We start from the raw sequence: 21,508 nt of genomic DNA, 5'->3' as shown, positions 1-21,508 counted from the left end.
GCACCCACGGGGAGAACGTGCAAACTCCACACAGTCAGTCGCCTGAGGCAGGAATTGAACCCAGGTCTCTGGCGCTGTGATAGTGCCTCCCTTACTGGCCATTTCTCTACCCTGATATATGTTTTCTTCCTCATGTCCTGACTACTGGCTATGAGGCCTGTACACAAGCCCCATCAGGATCGTTTTTCCTTTGTGGCTCCTGAACTCTACCCACACAGATTTGACACCTTCTGACTCTTTATCATTCTTGCTATCGATTGAATTTCATTCACTGGGGGAGGAGATTCTACAAATATCCCCATTATCAATGATGGAAGTGGCCACACACCAATGCAAAAGATAAGACAGAAGCATTCACAGCAATCTTCAGCCAGGAATGCTGAGATGATGATCCAACTTGGAATCCTCCTGTGGTCCCTGGCATCACAGAATCATTCTGCCAATTCGAATATTCAATGGAACTTCAAGAAAGTGAAATCCAAAAGACACGACCCACTATCACTAATTTCCATACATACAGACAAAGAGGGACATCGCTTGAACTGGGAAAACACACACATCCTAGGACAGGTGAAACAAAGATACACACGAGAATTCTTAGAAGCATGGCATTCTAACCAGAACTCCATCAATAAACACATTGACTTAGATCCCATCTAGCTTTCCTTGAAAAGAAACCCAGAAATGACATTACCCACCTTACGAAACCAAGATTTCTAAATAGAGAGGTGGAACATACCACCACCATTTCACTGGAGACTCTCACTGATGATGTTACTTAGTAATGGTGATGAAATGTCTGCAAACAAATCTTCCAGCACAGCGAGCTAACCTGTATACTTATCATCAACCTGAGCTACAAATCTTCTCAAAAATTGCTGATGGGCATTTATTTTGTGAGGACTTGAATGTAAAAGCAGGGATGTACGTCTGAGGCTCTATAAGGCTCTGGTCAGACCACATTTGGAGTATTGTGCGCAGTTTTGGGCCCCATTTCTCAGGAAGGATGTACTGGCCATGGAGCGTGTTCAGAGGAGGTTCATGAGAATGGTACCAGGAATGAAAAACTTAACATATGAGGAATGTTTAAGGACTCTGGGACTTTACTTGATGGAGGTTAGAAGGATGAGGGGGTATCTCCTTGGTAGGAGAAACCAGGACCCGAGAGCACAGCTTTAAGAAAGGGAGGACCTTTTAGAATGGAGATAAGGAGAAACGTCTTCAGCCAGAGAGTGGTGAATCTATGGAATTCATTGCCACAGAAGGCTGTGGAGGCCAAGCATTGAATATATTTAAGATTGAGATAGATAGGTTCCTCAGTATCAAGGGTTAGAGGGGAAAGTGGGAGAATGGGGTTGAGAAACTTATAAGCCATGATTGAATGACAGAGCAGACCTGATGGGCTGAATAGCCTAATTTGTCTTATGGTCTCTTACAGTCTAAATTAGTAGTCATCACCAACCAATGAACTTATATTTTACCTATAGTGTCTCTCTATTGTGCTGGGGCCCTGATCCTGAGCTTCAGTTTATCTTGTGGAAAACGAATGTTTACAAACTGAGAGTCAAAAAAGCAAACATGAAGCATCTCTTCCCCTCTCTATTGAATTCCCACGCTGCCTCCAAATTTCCCAAACTATATATTCACAGGTTGTGCCTCACTCTAGATGTGGTCTCTCCTTCCTGACTGTGCAAAGCTTACTGATGAAGGTTCTTGAGTTCTAAAGAATCTTCATTGGAATCATATCGTGAACTCTGTTTCTCTTCAGACCTGCTGAGTTTCTCCAGCTATTTCATTTTTTGTGTGGGCTAGGACTGAGTTTATTGGCCTCCAGCGACTGCAACCATCTTCCTTTGTGCCAGGAATTACTCCAATTAATGGAGAGTTTTTCCACTGCTTCCCATTGATTCTAATTCTGCCATGGCTCCTTGATACCACAATTGGTCAAATGCAGTCTTGATGTCAAGGGCAGTCACTCACATCTCACATCTGGAATATTGGTCTTTTGTCCATGTTTGTACCTGTAATGAGGTCAGGAACTGTGGCTATCACTCAAAAGTCAATGGGTAGAACGCTTATTTCTGACTCAGAATATTGTAGGATCGAAGTCTCATGCCAAACACTTCATAATAAGAAGTAGGATTGAATTAGGTTTATTGTCACATCTACTCAAGTACAGGAATACAATGAAGAATTTGCAATGTTGCCCCATATGGTGCCATCTTAGGTTCAAAATACAAAATAGAGAGATAAAGTTACATTACCTTACAGTTATTAATAGTGTAAGTTAGAAAAATAACAACTAAAGTTAAAAAGATAAACATTGCAGTCTTTCTATAAAGGGCCTGCAGTAGATCAATTCAGGGAGCTTCCATATATCGTCTGAACAGGCTCACAAGCCCCTAACCATCTGCACCAGTCCCAGGTCCAACAATGGTCTGCCCCCTCTGATCACGTTGGCTGTCTCAGCTCTACTCCGGCCTCCAGCCCACAAGCCGTCCCACTCCACTTGGGGCATGCTGACCATCCCTGCTGTGCTCTGGGCATGCTGGCCACCCCAGCTCCTGACCCTTGCAGCACTGTATTGAGGGATTTCTGTAATGTTGGACAGCTATGTTTCAGGTTAAATCCAGGCCACACCTATTTTTTCAGGTGCTCATATCCAACAATGCTTTGCAATGTGATTTGTTACACCATGAGAGAATTTCCAGAGAAGTGACAAAACCATTTCTGAGAAATTTTCTTATGGAAATAGGGCACGATTGATGTTCAATGTACAAAATTAACAGCCACAAACTGCCAACCATTCAAAACATTGGATATGTGTAAAATAAAGTTCCAGCTGCTCCAGGGGAGTGTTAATATTATCTCCAAACAGAAAATTTCTCAACTAAACTGTGTTGTTAGGTGTACAGAGGATATTGTGTCACCTCATGGAATTTCATTTTATCTTTTAAACCGAATCATGACCATCAGGACAATGTTATGTATTCCGGATGATGCAGGTAGGTGCTGCATTTTGAATCTAAATGTTGCAGAGTAGAGGAAGAAGGTAGCCTTTCCTATCTCCTTCAAAAGGATTGACCTATAAGTGACATTCTTTCCACATATGAACTGTCCAGTCACATCTTTACTCAAAAACGAAATACAGGAAACTTGAAATATTGTGGGAGAAAAATCTGCCACCCACAGCATGACCACGTAAAAACACAGAAGCAGGTCTATGAAAAACAGAAATTAAGTCTGCCAACATACACGGGACACATCTACAATGCTCCAGTCTTAGCCAAACAGGCTAACATAGAAACCAGACATGGCCAAGCTACTCCCAGACCAGAGAATACACTTTCCAAACAGCCTTCACAGTAAGTTCCCAGTTCCAATTAGGCCCCAGTACCCTAAGGGCAGGCTCATTTCCCATTGAAACCGATATCATATAAACATTTTCTTATAAAGAGGCAGACCAAGAGATCCCAGAAGACTTTGCTCGCAGGTGGAACACAATGGACAGACCTGGATGCCAGGAGAAGGAACATTTACACATGATTCATGCGGATGGGAAATTCAATGAAGAATCCTCGAGAAGACATTCTCACCCACTCACAGAGATGGCTGGAATCTCCTGTGTCAATTACAAATGAATTGCTAATACTGGACGCTTGATTAATTTCCGTTCAATTTATTCTTGTTTTAATCACGTTACAATTATCACCTTTGTGTTGTACCCCTATAAGGCATGCCTGCACCTTCTATTCTGGGAAGAGCATTCTGGCCATCTGTGCAGAGAATCAGTTCTGTGTCAGCCTGGTCAATTTTTCTTGCACGATATCGCTTTGTTTAATAAACCACTTGTCAATTTCACTGTGATCCTCGTTTGTGGTCTCTGATTCATTGGGCTGAATTTCTCTGACAAGTATAAAACAGAGAATGTTGAAAATACTCAGCAGGTTGTCTCACAAACAGAATATAGGAGGCATGGTTAGTAAGTTTGCAAAGAGACGTTGATCAGTTAGGTCAATAGGCTGAGCAGTGGCAGATGCAGTTTAATTTGGAGAATGTGAGATATTGCATTTTGGTAATACAAACAAGGACAGAACTTATACAATTAATGGTAGGGCCTTGGGTGTAGAACAGAGGGATCTTGGGATTCAAAAAGATAATTTTCCAAAAGTTGTTTCACAGGTAGGCCAGGAAGTTAAGCTGTTTAACATGTTTGCCTTCATTGCTCAGACCTTTGAGTATAAGAGTTGGGACATCATGTTGAGGTTTTACAGGACATTGATGAGGCCTCTTCAGAGTGTTATGTGCAGTTTTGTTTGCCCTGCTACAGGAAGGATATAACTAAATTGGAGAGGGATCAGAAAAGATTTACCAGGATATTGCAAGAAATGGAGGGTTTGAGTTTGGGTTTTTTTAACTGGAGCGTTTTATAAAATCAGGAGGGGCATAGATAAGGTGAATAACAAGGATCTTTTCCCTAGGATGGGGGAGTTGAAAACTAGGAGGCATATTTTTAAGGTGAGGGGAGAAAACTTTAAAAAGAACACGGGCAACTTGTTTTACACGGAGAGTGGTTCATATGTGGAATGAACCACCAGAGGAAATGGTGGCTGTGGGTGCAGTTACAATGTTTAAAAGACATTTGTATAAGTATATGAATAGGAAAGGTTTGGAGGGATATGAGCCAAATGCAGATGAAGGGGACTAGTTTAGTTTGGGGACATGGTCGGCGTGGACTAGTTGAAGGGTCTACTTCCATGCTGTGTGACTTTAATTTCACCTTCCCTCACCCTGTCCTCTTAAGAACAACTTTATGTTAACAGTGAGATCCAGTAGAGGGTGGTATCTGCACTCTTTATTTTAATTCAGTACTTCAACCAATGACACTTCTCAGCAAATGAATAAAGTAGCACTGCCAACAGGACAATGTTGGTTTCAGTTGTTCTCCAGAAATCGATAGGTACGTGGATCTCACAATCATAGGTCAAGGGGAACAGCATAAATACATTTTTGCAAAATCTACATTTGTATTTGAAAATAAGGGAACAGAGTTATACTGGTTAGGTGAGAAGCGGTATGGTGGGACTTAGCTCACTTTTGTGGGAGCTTGCGATGTACAAATTAATCATTACATTTCCTACATTTACAGCAGTTGAATTGGCTGTAAAGTACTTTAGAATGCCCTGAAAAGTGTGACAGAAATTTAACTGCTTTTCTCTCTCTGTTGCAAGACAGAGATCAGAACACTTGATACCAACTGAACATTAAAGTATTCTGTTCTACAGAGCCCAGTGCCAATCCAAATAGTGTACTTATCTCTGAACTAGCCATACAGATATACAGCATGGATACAGACCCTTTGGTCCAACTCGCCCAAGCCGACAAGATATCAAGCAAAGAACAAAGAAAATTTACAGCCCAGGAACAGGCCCTTCGACCCGCCAAGCCTGAGCTGATCCAAATCCACTGTCTAAACCTGTCGCCCAATTCCTAAGCATCTGTATCCCTCTGCTCCCCACCTATTCATGCATCTGTCCAGACACATCTTAAATGAATCTACCATGCCTGCTTAGAACATAGAACATACTTCCAGGTCATTTATAAAAATGGCAAACAGCAATGGTCCCAAAACAGATCCTTGCGGAACACCGCTAGTGACGGCACTCCATGAAGAAACTTTGCCATCAACTACTAAACTTTGCCATCAGCTTCTACTACCTCTGCTGGCAACGCATTCTAAGCACCTACCACCCTCTGTGTAAAGTACTTGCCGCGTGTATCCACTTTAACTTTTCACCTCTCACCTTGAAAGCGTGACCTCTCATTATTGAATCCTTCACCCTGGGAAAAAAGCTTACCTTTATCTACCCTGTCTATATCCTTCATGATTTTGTAGACCTCAATCTCCTTTTTTCTAATGACAACAATCCTAACCTACTCAGCCCGTCTTCAGAGCTAGCACCTTCCATACCAGGCAACATCCTCGGAAACCTTCTCTGCACCCTCTCCAAAGCGTCCACATCCTTTTGGTAATGTGGCGACCAGAACTGTAAACAGTATTCTAAATGCAGCTGAACCAATGCCATGTACAATTTTAACATTACCTGCCAGCTCTTATACTCAATACCCTGTCCGATGAAGGTAAGCATACCATATGCCTTCTTGGCCACTCTATCCACCTGTACAGCAATCTTCAGGGTACAATGGACCTGAACTCCCAGATCTCTCTGCTCATCAACTTTTCCCAAGGCTCTTCCGTTTACTGTATAATTCGCTGTAGAATTAGATTAGATTAGATTAGATTAGATTAGATTACTTACAGTGTGGAAACAGGCCCTTCGGCCCAACAAGTCCACACCGACCCGCCGAAGCACAACCCACCCATACCCCTACATTTACCCCTTACCTAACACTACGGGCAATTTAGCATGGCCAATTCACCTGACCTGCACATCTTTGGAATGTGGGAGGAAACCGGAGCACCCGGAGGAAACCCACGCAGACACGGAGAGAACGTGCAAACTCCACACAGTCACCTGAGGCGGGAATTGAACCCGGGTCTCAGGCGCTGTGAGGCAGCAGTGCTAACCACTGTGCCACCGTGCCGCCCACAGACTTGCCAAAATGCATCACCTCACATTTGCTTGGATTGAACTCCACCTGCCACTTCTCTGCCCAACTTTCCAATCTACCTATGTTCTCCTGTATTCTTTGACAATCCCTTATGCTTTCTGCTACTCCCCCTATCTTCATGTCATCTGCAAACTTGCTGATCATACCAACAGTGCCCTCTTCCAGATCATTTATGTATATCACAAACAACAGTGGCCCCAGCACTGATCCCTGTGGAACACCACTGGTCACCTTTCTCCATTTTGAGAAACTCCTTTCAACTACTACTCTCTGTCTCCTGTTGCTCAAAATTTTCTTTATCCACCCTGCACACCATGTGACTTCACTTTCTCCATTAGTTTACCATGGAAACCTTATCAAACACCTCACTAAAGTCCATGTATATGACATCTACAGCCCTTCCTTCATCTATCAACTTGGTCACTTCCTCAAAGAACTGTATTAAGTTAGTAAGGCACAATCTCCCCCTCACAAAACCATGTTGCCTTTCACTGATAAGCCCATTCTTTTCCAAATATAAATAGATTTCATCCCTCTGTACCTTCTCCAGCAACTTTCTCACCACCGACATCAGGCTCACTGGTCTGTAGTTACTCAGAATATCCCTACTACCCTTCTTGTACAGGGGGACAACATGAGCAACCCTCCAGTCCTCCGGCACCTCATCTGTGTTTAAGGATGCTACAAAAATATCTGTCAGGGCACCAGCTATTTCCTCTGTCACCTCTCTCAACAACCCGGGATAGATCCCATCTGGTCCTGGGGATTTGTCCACCTTAATAACCTCTAGACTACTCAACACATATTCCCTACTTATGTCAACGGGATCCATCTTCTATCTCTAATCTCAATATTCATCATGTCCCTCTCCTCAGTGAACACTGATGCAAAGTATTTATTCAGAATCTCACCCATTCTCTCAGGTTCGACACACAGTCTTCCTTTCTTCCTCATCCTTTAGTGGAGCAATCCTTTCTCTAGTTACCCACTTGCTTCTTGTAGAAGAATAAAAGGCTTTGGGATTCTCCTTAATTCTGCCTTCCAAAGCTATTTCATGACCGCTTTTAACCCGTTTGATTCCTTATTTAATCTTCCGATAATTCTCCAGGGCCTGTTCTGTTCTTAGCTGCCTGGACCTTATGTATACTTCCCCTCTCCTCTTGGCTAGTCATATGATTTCTCCTGTCATCCACGGTTCACAAATCTTGCCTTTCCTATCCTTTGCTTTCAATAGGACATGCCTCGCCTGCACTATCTAACCTATCTTTGAAAGCCTCCCACAAATCAATGTGGACCTCCCTTTAAGTAGCTGCCCCCAATCCACATTTCCCAGTTCCTGCCTAATTTTGATATAATTGGCCTTGGCCCAGTTTACTACTCTTTCCTTAGGATCACTCTTATCTTCATCTATGAGTATTCTAAAACTAACAGAATTGTGGTCACTGTTCCCAAAGAAATCCCCCACTGCAACTTCTACTACCTGGCCTGGCTCATTCCCCAACACCAGGTCTAATATGGCCCTTTCCCTTGTCGGACTATTGACATACTGCTCTAGAAAACTCTCCTGGACACTTCTTATAAATTCTGCCTCATCCAGAACTCTGACACTAAGTGTATCCCAGTCAACGTTGGGAAAATTGAAATCTCCCATCACCACCACCCTGTTGCCTCAACATCTTTCCATAATCTGTTTACCTATTTGTTCTTCTACATCCTGTTTACTGTAGGGATGCCTGTAATACAGCCCCAACAGTGTAACTGCACCCTTCTTATTTCACAGCTCCACCCATAATGCCTCACTACTCAAGCCCTCCATAGTGTCTTCCTTTAGCATAGCTGTGATATCATCCCTGACCAGCAATGCGACTCCTCTCCCCCTTTTACTTCCCTCCCTTTCCTGTCTGAAGCGTCTATATTCTGGAACATTTAGTTGCCAATCATGCCCTTCCTTCAACCAAGTCTCTGTGATTGCAATAATGTCATACTCCCAGGCACCAATCCAAGCCCTAAGTTCATCTGCCTTATCCACAATAACCACTATATAAATCTAGTCCCATTTGCAAGCATTTGGTCCATATCCCTCAAAATCCTTCCTATTCATATACCCATCCAGAAGCCTTTTAAATCTTGTAATCATACCAGCCTCCACCATTTCCTCTGGCCACTCATTCCATACATACACCACCCTTTGCATAAAAAAGTTATCCCTTAGGATCTTTTTATATCTTGCCTCTCTCGCCCTAAACCTATCCCTTCTAATTTTGGACTCCCTCACCAATTTTGGTGTCAACTGCACCCTGTATGTTCTACTTTTGAGTCAGTTCTGTATCTAATTGGCTATTCTCCCCATACTCCATGTGATCTAAACAGTCTTCCATGAGGAACCTTGTTGAATGCCTTACTGGGGTCCATATAGATCACATCCCCCACTCTGCCCTCACTAATTGTATCCGTTACTTCAAAAAAACTCAGTCAAGCTGGTGAGACACCCTTTCCCACGCACAAAGCCACATTGACTATCCCTAATCAGTCCTTGCCTTTCCAAATACATGCAAATCCTGTCCCTCAGGATTACTTCCAACAACTTGTCCACCACCAATGTCAGGCTCACCGGTCTATAGTTCCCTGGATTTTACTTACCACTTTTTGAAAATAGTGGCATAACATTAGCCAACTTCCAGTCTTCCTGCGCCTCACCTGTGGCTATCAATGATTCAAATATCTCAGTAGGGGGCCCAGCAATCACTCATAGAGTCATAGAAATGTACAGCACAGAAACAGACCATTCGGTCCAACTCGCCCATGCCGACCAGATATCCTAATCTAATCTAGTCCCACCTACCAACACCTGGCTCATTTTCCTCCAAATCCTTTCTATTCATATACCCATCCGGATGCCTTTTAAATGTTGTAATTGTACCAGCCTCCACCACTTTCTCTGGCAGCTCATTCCATACATGCACCACTGTCTGCGTGAAAAAGTTGCCCCTTAGGTCTCTTTTATATCTTTCCAGTCTCATCCTAAACCTATGCCCTCTAGTTCTGGACTGCCCCACCCCAGGGAAACGACTTTGTCTATTTATCCTATCCATGCCCCTCATGATTTTGTAAATCTCTGTAAGGTCACTATTCAGCCTCCGATGCTCCAGAGAAAACAGCCCCAGCCCATTCAGCTTCTCCCTACAGCTCAAATGCTCCAACCTTGGCAGCATCCTTGTAAATCTTTTCTGAACCCTTTCAAGTTGCACAATATTCTTCCGATAGGAAGGAGACCAGAATTGCATGCAACATTCCAAAAGTGGCCTACCAATGTCCTGTACAGCCGCAACATGACTTCCCAACTCCTGTACTCAATGTTCTGTCCAATAAAGGAAAGCATACCAAATGCTTATTCACTATCCTAAATACCTGCGACGCTACTATCAAGGAGCTATGAACCTGCACTCCAAGGTCTGCTTTTTCAGCAACACTCCCGAGGACCTTACCTTTTTTTTATGGTCAAAGAAATGTTTTATTATACATATTTAGACAGTTTCTTGAACCGGGGGTTCATATCCATCAGCTCGATCCACTTTAGCACCAGTTCCTTCACCTGATAGTTTGCCTGAGCCACTTCCTCCTTCACCATGCAGTTCCATCAGTTTGCCCAATTCAAACTTGGGCTTCTTTAACATTTTGACTTTTCGCACATAAACGTCGTTAAGAGGGTAAATGGACTGACAAGCTTTTTCAATGTCCTTACCAATGCTGTCTGGGATCAGCTTGTTGACAATCTCCTTAAGGTCATTGGTTTGCACTTCACGAGTCATGATCTCCACCATCTTTTTACAGATTGTACGAACTTGCTGGTGTTGAGCATAGGAGGTTTTACGAATCTGGTTGCTGTGCTTCTTAGTGAACCTGACACAAAACAGGCGAAGCAAGTATCCATCTGTGGTTTTGACACCAATGTGGGCTTCAATCATAGTCTGCCATTTTTTAACCATAGAGCACATCTTATCACGTGTTAAGTCCATGCCATGGAAGTTGGTCAGACAGTTTTTGTCCTGAATGTCCTCTACGATCAACTTAAATTTGCGGAAGGCCACTTCATCATTCTGCAAATCAGCTAGACTCACTTCAAACACACGACCTTTTAAGCCTTCTGAGGCAATTTTAGTTCCCTGATTCGGAGATGCTGGTGTTGGACTGAGGTGTACAAAGTTAAAAATCACACAACACCAGGTTATAGTCCAACAGGTTTAATTGGAAGCACACTAGCTTTCGGAGCGACGCTCCTTCATCAGGTGATTGCACCCAATCGGTTTTTGAAAGTTCTTGTAAGATACCATCAAAATTAGCCTTTCTCCAATTTAGAACTTCAACTTTTAGATCTGGTCAATTCTTTTCCATCACTATTTTAAAACGAATAGAATTATGGTCGCTGGCCCCAAAGTGCTCCCCCACTGACACCTCAGTCACCTGCCCTGCCTTATTTCCCAAAAGTAGGTCAAGTTTTGCACCTTCTCTAGTAGGTACATCCACATACTGAATCAGAAAATTTTCTTGTGCACGCTTAACAAATTCCTCTCCATCTAAACCCTTAACAGTATGGCAGTCCCAGTCTATGTTTGGAAAGTCAAAATCCCCTCCCATAACCACCCTATTATTCTTACAGATAATGGAAATGTCCTTACAAATTTGTATCTCAATTTCCTACTATTACGGGAAATTGCATTCGAAGAACCTTTCACAAGGGTTATGATTGATTGTTGGTCCCCAAGAACTAAAAGTGGGAACCAAATTTGCTAACCATACTCGATGCGTCTACCAGATGTCTGGAGGCAATTCCATTACTGAGTATCAAGGCAAAAAGGGTGGTAGCGGAGTTAGTAGCTTTCCTTACCCGATATGGGCTACCCAAAGAGATTCAGTCATTCCAGGGGTCTAATTTTTCTGCTAGGCTGTTTCAGGGAGTCATGGATAGCTTAGGTATACAGCACTTTAAATCAAGTGCGTACCATCCTGTATCCCAGGGAGCTTTGGAAAGGTGGCATCAGACCCTGAAGACCATGTTAAGAGCATACTGTCATGATTAGGTTAAAGGTATTCCATTAATGTTGTTTGACATTTGAGATGCCCCAAATGATTCTACTCAGTTCACTCCTTTTGAGTTAATATTTGGGCATGAATTGAGAGGGCCTTTGAAATTAATCAAAGAAAAATCGATTGGACTGAAATCAGAGATCTCAAACTTGGATTATCGGAGATAAGGGAGAAATTACATCAGGCTGGTGAGTTACCTAAACAGTACCTGAAGAAGGCACAGCATAGAATGAAGCAGGTGGAAGATAAAAAGTCTAAAATTCAGACGTTTTCCCGTGGGGATGATGTATTAGTATTATTACTAGTGGAAGGAGATCCCTTCAAAGCCAGGTTTAGTGGTCCCTATCAAATTGAGAAAACATTGAGGAGAAAGTGAGGACTGCAGATGCTGGAGATCAGAGCTGAAAATGTGTTGCTGGAAAAGCGCAGCAGGTCAGGCAGCATCCAGGGAACAGGAGAATCGACATTCCTCTTCAGGAAGGAGGAAAGCACCCCCGTCTGACCTATCACCCTCACCTTGACCTCTTTCCACCTATCACATTTCCGACGCCCCTCCCCCAAGTCCCTCCTCCCTACCTTTTATCTTAGCCTGCTGGACAAACTTTCCTCATTCTTGAAGAAGGGCTTATGCCCGAAACGTCGATTCTCCTGTTCCCTGGATTCTGCCTGACCTGCTGCGCTTTTCCAGCAACACATTTTCAGCTGAGAAAACATTGAGTCAGGTAAACTATCTGGTAAAGATGCTGGATCGAAAAACCTGTATCGGGCATGTCTTTGAATATGCTGAAAGCTTACCATAAAAGAGACAGGGAGTTGGAGAAACAGGTGTTAGTTACTGCCCTGCAGAGTGAGGAATCAAATCCAGATGTTGTAGACTTTGAGGTTCCTCAAAATACGCTAAATAATGAGGAAGCCCTTGAGGAGTGGGATAGGTTAGTGAACTATCTGTTGCAGGAGGAAAGAACTCATTTGAATTTTTTTGTTGCAGCAGTATGAGGACATATGGAGGAATAAATTGGGGAGGACTAATATTATTGTGCCTGAGGTGCAAGTGGGGAATGCTGCTCTGAAAAGAAACCATCCCTACAGATTTAATCCTTTCAAAGCCACACAGGTCCAGAAGAAAGTGGATGTGATGTGCCACGAAGATATCATTAAACTGAGTCAGAACCAGTGGAGTTTGCTGATCATGTTAGTTCCCAAACCTGAAGGGACTCAATAATTTTGTGTGGACTATCGAAAGGTCAACGCTGTAATGAAATCGGACTCATACCCCATACCAAGATTGGAGGACTCTATACAGAAAGCTGGACAAGCCAGTTACATCACAAAGTTGGACTTACTGTGTGGTTATTGGCAGGTACCTTTATCAGAGAAAATGAAAGAAGTTTCTGTGTTTGTAACCCCAAATGGGCTATATCAATTCAAAGTGATACGTGTTGGAATTTGTTAAGTGTGTACAAGAAAATTTTTTGATTCAGTATGTAGATGTTCCTATGAGAGAAGGTGCAAAACTTGACCTACTCTTGGGAAATAAGATTTAAAATAGTGATAGAAAAGGACAGATCGGATCTAAAAAGTCTTAAATTGGAGGAAGGCTAATTTTGACAATATTAGGCAAGAACTTTCAAAAACTGATTGGGGGTGGATGCTCGCAGGTAAAGGGATGGCTGGAAAATGGGAAGCCTTCAGAAATGAGAAAACCAGACTCCAGAGACAATATTAGGGTGAAAGGCAAGACTGGTAAGTGTAGGGAATGTTGAATGACTAGAGAAATTGAGGGTTTGGTTAAGAAAAGGAAGGAAGCATACGTCAAGTATAGACAGTAGAGATTGAATAAATCCTTAGAAGAGTATAAAGGAAGTAGGAGTATGCTTAAGAGGGAAATCAGGAGAGCAAAAAGGGGACATGAGATAGTTTTGGCAAATAGGGTTAAGGAGAATCAAAAGGGATTTTATAAATACATTAAGGACATAAGGGTAACTAGGGAGAGAATAGGACCCCTCAAAGATCAGCAAGGCGACCTTTGTGTGGAACCGCAGGAGATGGGGGAAGATACTGAACAAGTATTTTGGCATCAATGTTTACTGTGGAGAAGGACATGGAAGATAAAGAATGTGGGAAATAGATGGTGACATCTTGAAAAATGTCCATATTACAGAGGAGGAGATGCTGGATGTCTTAGAACACATGAAAGTGGATAAATCCTCAGGACCTGATCAGGTCTAACCTAAAACTCTGTGGGAAGCTAGGGAAGTGATTCCTGGCCAGCTTACTGAGATATTTGTATCATTGATAGTCACAGGTGAGGTGCCAGAAGATTGGAAGTTGGCTTATGTGATGCCACTATTTAAGAAAGTTGGTGAAGAAAAGCCAGGGAAATATAGACTGTTTAGCCTGACATTGGTGGTGGGCAAGTCAGAACATAGAACAGTACAGGACCTCTGGCCCATGATGTTGTGCTGAGTGTATATCTCAATCTAAGGTCTATCTAACCTACACACCCCTCAATTTACTGCCGTCCATGTGCTTGTCCAGCAGTCGTTTAAATGTCTCTATCTACTCTATTACCACCGCTGGCCGTGCATTCCACATACCCACCACTCACTGCATAAAGAACCTACCTCTGACATTTCCCCAAAACCTTCCTCCAATCACCTTAAAATTATGACCCCTCATGACAACCATTTCTGCCCTGGGGAAAAGTCTCTGGATATCTGCTCTACCTATGCCTCTCATTATCTTGTACATGTCTGTCAAGTCACCTCTATTTCTCCTTCACTCCAGTGTGAAAAGCCCTAGCTCACTCAACCTCTCTTCATAAGACTAGCTCTCCTGGTAAATCTCTTCTGCACTCTCTCTACATCCTTCGTATAATGAGGCGACCAGAACGGGACACAGTATTCCAAGTGTGATCTCACTAAGGTTTTATAGAGCTGCAGCAAAACCTCATGGCTCTTAAACTCAATTCCCTTGCTAATGAAAGCCAAAACACCACACACCTTCTTAACAACCCTATCAATTTCAGTGACAACTTTGAGGGATCTATGTTCGTGGACACCAAGATCCCGCTGTTCCTCCACACTGTATTCAGTATTTAAATTCAACTTTCCAAAATGAATCACTTTGCATATTGTTGGAGGGAATCCTGAGAGACAGGATTTAAATACATTTGGAAAGGCAAGGATTGATTAGGGATAGTCAACATGGCTTTGTGTATGGGAAATCATGTCTCACAAACTTTATTGAATTTTTTGAAGAAGTAACAAAGAGGTTTGATGAAGGCAGAGCTGTGGACATGACCTATATGGACTTCAGTAAGCCATTTGACAAGGTTCCTCATGGTAGACTGGTTAGCAAGGTTAGATCTCATGGAATACAGAGAAAACTAGCCACTTGGATATAATTTGGAGATGCCGGTGTTGGACTGGGGTGTACAAAGTTAAAAATCACACAACACCAGGTTATAGTCCAACAGGTTTAATTGGAAGCACACTATATCACTTGGATATAGAACTGGCTTGAAGATAGAAGACAGAGGGTGTTGGTGGAGAGTTGCTTTTCAGACTGGAGGCCTGTTACCAATGGTGTGCCACAAGGTGATTTGGACGTGAATATAGAAGGTATAGTTACTACATTTGCAGATGACACCAAAATTGGAAGGGTAGTGGAGTGGACAGTGAAGAAGTTTACCATAGAGTACAATGAGATCTTGATCAAATGGGCCATGGGCTGAGGAGTGGCAGATGCAGTTTAATTTAGATAAGTGTGAGATACTGCATTTGCGAAAGGCAAATCAGAGCAGGACTTAGACACGTAATGGTAAAGTCCTAGGGAGTGTTGCTGAACAAAACGTTCTTGGAGTGTAGGTTCACAGTTCATTGAAAGTGGAGTCACAGGTAGACAGGACAGTGAAGAAGGTGTTTGTTATGCTTTCCTTTATTGGTCAGAGTATTGAGTACAGGAGTTGGGAGGTCATGTTGCAACTGTACAGGAAATTGGTTAGGCCACTTTTGGAATATTGCGTGCAATTCTGGTCTCCCTCCTATCAAAAGGATGTTGTGAAACATGAAAGGGTTCAGAAAAGATTTACAAGGATGTTGCCAGGGTTGGAGGATTTGAGCTATAGGGAGAGGCTGAATTGACTGGGGCTGTTTTCCCTGGCGCATCGGTGGCTGAAAGGTGACCTTATAGAGACTTATAAAATCATGAGGGATATGGATATGATTAACAGACAAGGCCTTTTCCCTGGGGTGTGGGAGTCCAGAACTAGAGGGCATCAGGGGAAAAATTTAAAAGGGGTTAAGAGACAACATTTCATGTAGAGGGTTGTGCATGTATGGAATGAGCTGCCAGAGGAAGTGGTGGAGGCTGGTACAATTATAACATTTAAAAGGCATCTGGATGGGTATATGAATAGGAAGGGTTTGGAGGGTTATGGGCCAAATGCTGGCAAGTGAGACTGGATTAGGTTGGGATACCTGGTCAACATGAACAAGTTGGACCAAAGGGGTGGTTTCTCTGCTGCACTCTATGACTCTCTGATTCTTAGATATGTCTTGACATCAGGAACAACTCCCGGATTCTCTTACACAATTGCTGAATCTCAAGGTTTCTTGCTAGGCAGTGGTGAGTTGCCAGTTAAGGCACTTTATAGCTTGTCAAATGCCTTATTAACACCACAACTTACCTCATTCATTGCTGGGTGTACTGACATCCAGTATTGAAAAAAGCTGCTGGGTGTACTGACATGCAGTATTGAAAGCTGCTGCAAGGATGCTTTGCATGCAGGAATATAGACCCATCTCTGTATCTCAGGGCTGCTCACTTGCTCTCTTAGCACTTGCTCACTTGGGCGGCACGGTGACACAGTGGTTAGCACTGCTGCCTCACAGTGCCAGAGACCAGGGTTCAACTCCACACTGACTGTGTGGAGTTTGCACGTTCTCCCCGTGTCTGTGTGGGTTTCCTCCGGGTGCTCCAGTTTCCTGCCACTGTCCAAAAATGTGCAGGTTAGGTGAATTGGACACATTAAATTGCCCGTAGTGTTAGGTGCAGGGGTAAATGTAGGGGAATGGGTCTGGGTGGATGCACTTCGGCGGGTTGGTGTGGACTTGTTGGGCCGAAGGGCCTGTTTCCACACTGTAAGTAATCTAATCTAATCACATAAAGTCAGAGGATCTGTACTTCTGCTCTACAGCAGTGGATTATGGCCAGTCTTATGTCTCCCTAAGACAGTCGGGGTGTGTGGCACAGATGGAGCTTAGATGGTCAGGGAGATATACATTCACCAGTTAAGGGTGTTGGCATGACTTGTCCCTGGCAAACTGGTTGATTGCTCAAGGTGAAGGACCAGAGTCTGTGCACAGAAACTATTTGGGGGAGGGGCATTTGTCACCTCCTATACCAGAGGCTGATTGAAGGGAAGCTAAGTAAGTGTAGGTTAATATGTCCAGGTTGGGTGGGGACCTAGAGTAGCATGAAGCCGATGGTATTCACAGGAAAGGGATCGGAATGTTTGGGACCTCACAGATATGTAGGCGCAGAGGCTGGAACCCACTGGCCCAAGACTGCTTACTGTTGCTTTCTTTGGTGGTGGAATTGAAAGAACACAAGGAGAAACAAAGGATGGCGTAACAGCGCAGTGGTTAGCACTGCTACTGCACAGTGCCAGGGTCCTGGGTTCAATTCCAACCTCAGGTGACTGCATGAAGTTTGCATGTTCTCCCTGTGTTTGTGTGGATTTCTGCCAGGTGTTCTCATTTCCTCCCACTGCCCAAAGATGTGGAGGTTAGGTAGATTGGCCATGCTAAATTTCCCTGTTGGGTCCACAGATGTGCAATCAAGGTGGATTAGCCATTGTAAATATGAGGATGGGGTGGGATGCTCTTGGAGGGATAGTGTGGCAGAATGACCTCGTTCTGCACTGTAGGGACTCTATGATGAACTGATGCCCCTTAGATGCACATTGTTGCATCATGTACAAGGGAGTGAGGAAGAACAGTCCAGAAATGAAACGATATGGTGATGTTGGTTCACAACAATCAACAATAAGGCAACCAAGTTGTCAAATGCAATAGAGACAAATGCATTCCTCTCCAGATCAAGGCAAATTTGTTAATTTCCAAAGCAGTTTATTGAAATTTGAAATAAACTAATATAAACTTTGTATCTGTTGTACAATTATCAATTTGACAATACTTGCCTATGTACAAACATGTATCTTTCTTTGGGATAAGTTTGTAATTTTGGGCAAGAAAGAGGATGGAATATTATGTAACACAGTGAGTATGCCAGTATGTCTTTAAGAGATGTATTCAAGATGGCATGTGTAGCCTGTGGCCTGAAATATACAGATCTCATATTCCACCTTACTTGGGATCACTTGAAGCATGACAATTCATTAGAAGCATAGTTCACTGTTGTAATCTTCTAGTTCAACATTAGGCCTGTCTCATAAATTCCTGAGGAATGTAATGCTTGTAGATAATAAGTAGATGTAGTCATTGCCTGTTTCATTCTTCAGTACTATGATATGCACACCCACTGCATCAGGTGAAAGGACTCTATTGAAGGCAAAAATCACACCAAAAGATCAATCTATGTTTTATTTCTGATTTATGCTTCTTGATATTGAGACATTGTCTCTCAATTTCTCTTGGCCTGTAAATATCTATTAAGCAATGTTACACTCTTTAACACTGGGAAAACGTACAATGAAATCCTACGTAAAGCTATCTGATACAATGTTTTCAGAGACTTCTCATACAGTCATCCACAGCAACTGGTAAAAGGGGTAATTTTATAAATCCATACTACTGGCATAACATCTGGCTGCACACTTGCAGGGTGTACATCAGTACCATATCAGTATTTAACGTGGTAGAATTTGATTCAGTTTGACAGATTTAGGAGGTCAAGGGATGAGATTACGTAGAACCAAGAATATGTTAGGAGAATTATCATTTCCCAGTGAGTAATGAATCACTGGAATGTGTTGCCAGCTGGTACCCTGGGAGCAGACTCTCTGCCTTCAAGAGGGAGCTGGATCAGTTTGAGTGGGAAAGAAATTGCATCTTCTATTAACATTTCTGATTACCTGCTGCATCTGTGTACTAGTTTTCTGTTTTATCCACAAGTATCCCCTAGTCTCTTTGTGTTGCAGCTTTCTGCAGTTTTTCTCCATTTAAGTATTATTCTGTTCTTTTGTTCTGCTTTTAAAATGAACAACTTCACATTTTCCAACATTTTACTCCATTTGCCAACTTTTTGCCCATCACCTTAACCTATCAAGATCTTACAATCTCTCTGTGAACTGGCTGTATCTCTTTCACAACCTGTCTTTCAAGCTATCTTCATATTGTCTAAAAATTAGGCTATAGCACATTCACTTCCTTCCTCCAAGTCATAAATATATAATAAAAATTGCAGTCTCAGCACTGATCCCTGTGACACTCCACTGGCCACAGGCTGCTAACCTGAAAAAGAATCCCTTATTCCCACTCACTGTTTCATGCTAATTAGCCAATTCTCTATCCATGACAAAATACCACCTCCATCGCCATGGGCTCTAATGAATTAACCTTTAGTGAGGAAGCTTGATGAATGCCTTCTCAAAGTCTAAATACAACATGTCTACTGATTCCCCTTGATCCATTCTGGTTGAGACTTCTATTGCTCGTTCTGCTGCATTTATTTGCATGGTGGTTCAGTGGTTAGCACTACTGCCTCATAGCACCAGGGACCTGCATTCAATTCCCGAATTGGGTGACTGTCTATGTGGAGTTTGCACATTCTCCCCGTGTCTGCGTGGGTTTCCTCCGGGTGCTCCAGTTTCCTCCACAATCCAAAGATGTGCGGGTCAGGTGAATTGGCCATGCTAAATTGCCCATAGTGTTAGGTGCATTAGTCAGGGGTAAATATAGGATAGGGGAATGGGGCTGGGTGAGTTACTCTTCGGATGGTCAGTGTGGATTTGTTGGGCCGAATGGCCTGTTTCCATGCTGTCGGGAATCTAATCTATTTTGATCAGAGTTCAGACAGGAAAAGTTGGAGCCTATTTTCTTGGTCTTTTACAGTTTCAGCTGTGGCCTTTTTATTTTGATCTTTTACAGTTTCTTTCAGTTTGAAGCAGCTTTCATAGCTTTGAACATTCCTGTATCTCTGTCAGTAGCTGTGCTTTTTAATAGTTCTTCAGTGCTCAATCTCAGCTCCTACAATGTTTAAAGCTCACAAAACAATAGTTTGGCCTGCACTATGATTTTATGGAAATGAGTGCAAGGTAGCAGAACCTAGTCAGTACTATGTACAAGGTAAAAGCAATGACTGCAGATGCTGGAAACCAGATTTTGGATTAGTGGTGCTGGAAGAGCACAGCAGTTCAGGCAGCATCCGAGTAGCAGCAAAATCCACGTTTTGTGCAAAAGCCCCGTCTAGTCAGTACTATGGCAAGCCAACAGGCACGTTTGTATAGATTGCATTACTATCCTAAACACATCTCATCGAGGAGACATTTAGAATTAGTGTAGATCAAAGTCTCCATATAAATAAAGGTTTTTTAAAAATGTACTCATAAGACCATAAGACATAGGAGCAGAAATAGGGCCATTCAGCCCATCAAGTCTTCTCCGCCTTCAATCATGGTTGATAAGTTTCTTAACCCCATTCTCCCACTTTCTCCTCGTAACCCTTGATATTCAAGAACCTATCTCTCTCAGTCTTAAATATACTCAGTGACCCCACAGCCTTCTGTGGCAATGAATTCCATAGATTCCCCACTCTCTGGCTGAAGAAGTTTCTCCTTATCTCCGTTCTAAAAGACCTTCCCTCTACTCTAAGGCTGTGCCCTTGGATCTTTGTCTCTCCTACCAATGGAAACACCTTCCCAAAACCCCCTCTGTCCAGGCCATTCAGTATTCCATATTTTTCAACCAGATTCCCCCTCATCCTTCTAAACTCCATTGAATGTAAACTCAGAGTCCTCAAACATTCCTGATATGTTAAGCTTTTCATTCCTGGGACCATTCTCGTGAACCTCCTGTGAATACGCTCCAGGGTCAGTACATCCTTCCTGAGATATGGGGCACAAAACTGCACATAATACTCCAAATGTGGTCTGACCAGAGCCTTATAGAGCCTCAGATGTACATCCCTGCTTTTATATTCAAGTCCTCTCAAAATAAATGCCATCATTGCATTTGCCTTCCTAACTACTGACTCAACCTCCAAGTTTACCTTGAGAGAATCCTGGACTTGAACTCCCAAGTCTCTTTGCACTTCAGATTTCTGAATTTTCTCCCCATTTAGAAAATAGTCCATGCCTCTATTCCTCCTGCCAAAGTGCATGACCTCACACTTGCCCATTCTCCTAACCTGTCCAAATCCTTCTGCAGCCTCACTGCTTCCTCAATGCTATCTGTCCCTCTACCTATCTTTGTATCATCTGCAAACTTAGCCAGAATGCCGTCAGTTCCTTCATCCAGATCATTAATGTATAAAAGGAAAAGTTGTGGTCCCAACACTGAGCCTTGTGGAACACCACTTGTCACCGGCTGCCATTCCGAGAAAGATCCTTGTACATGTATTTGGAAATGTGTTGCTGGAAAAGCGCAGCAGGTCAGGCAGCATCCAGGGAACAGGAGAATCGACGTTTCGGGCATATGCCCTTCTTCAGGAATGAGCAGAAGGGCTTATGCCCGAAACATCGATTCTCCTATTCCCTGGATGCTGCCTGACCTGCTGCGCTTTTCCAGCAGCACATTTTCAGCTCTGATCTCCAGCATCTGCAGAC

The 21,508-nt window shown here is 43.0% G+C and overlaps 1 protein-coding gene across 1 annotated transcript in view; it reads right to left on the bottom strand.

The window, feature by feature from the left end:
• Positions 1-10,119: 10,119 nt before the first annotated feature.
• The window catches only part of LOC122564207 (40S ribosomal protein S3a-like), a 21,783-nt gene continuing 10,394 nt past the window's right edge, over positions 10,120-21,508 (bottom strand). Inside the window, exon 3 of the mRNA XM_043718902.1 lies at positions 10,120-10,810. Within this exon, the coding sequence (XP_043574837.1) occupies positions 10,158-10,810 (653 nt within the window). The 3' untranslated portion in view covers positions 10,120-10,157. The remainder of the gene's footprint in view (positions 10,811-21,508) is intronic.

The sequence above is a fragment of the Chiloscyllium plagiosum genome, chromosome 28 (assembly GCF_004010195.1).
Source record: "Chiloscyllium plagiosum isolate BGI_BamShark_2017 chromosome 28, ASM401019v2, whole genome shotgun sequence".
NCBI lineage: Eukaryota > Metazoa > Chordata > Chondrichthyes > Orectolobiformes > Hemiscylliidae > Chiloscyllium > Chiloscyllium plagiosum.
This window is presented reverse-complemented; position numbering and strand designations above follow the sequence as displayed.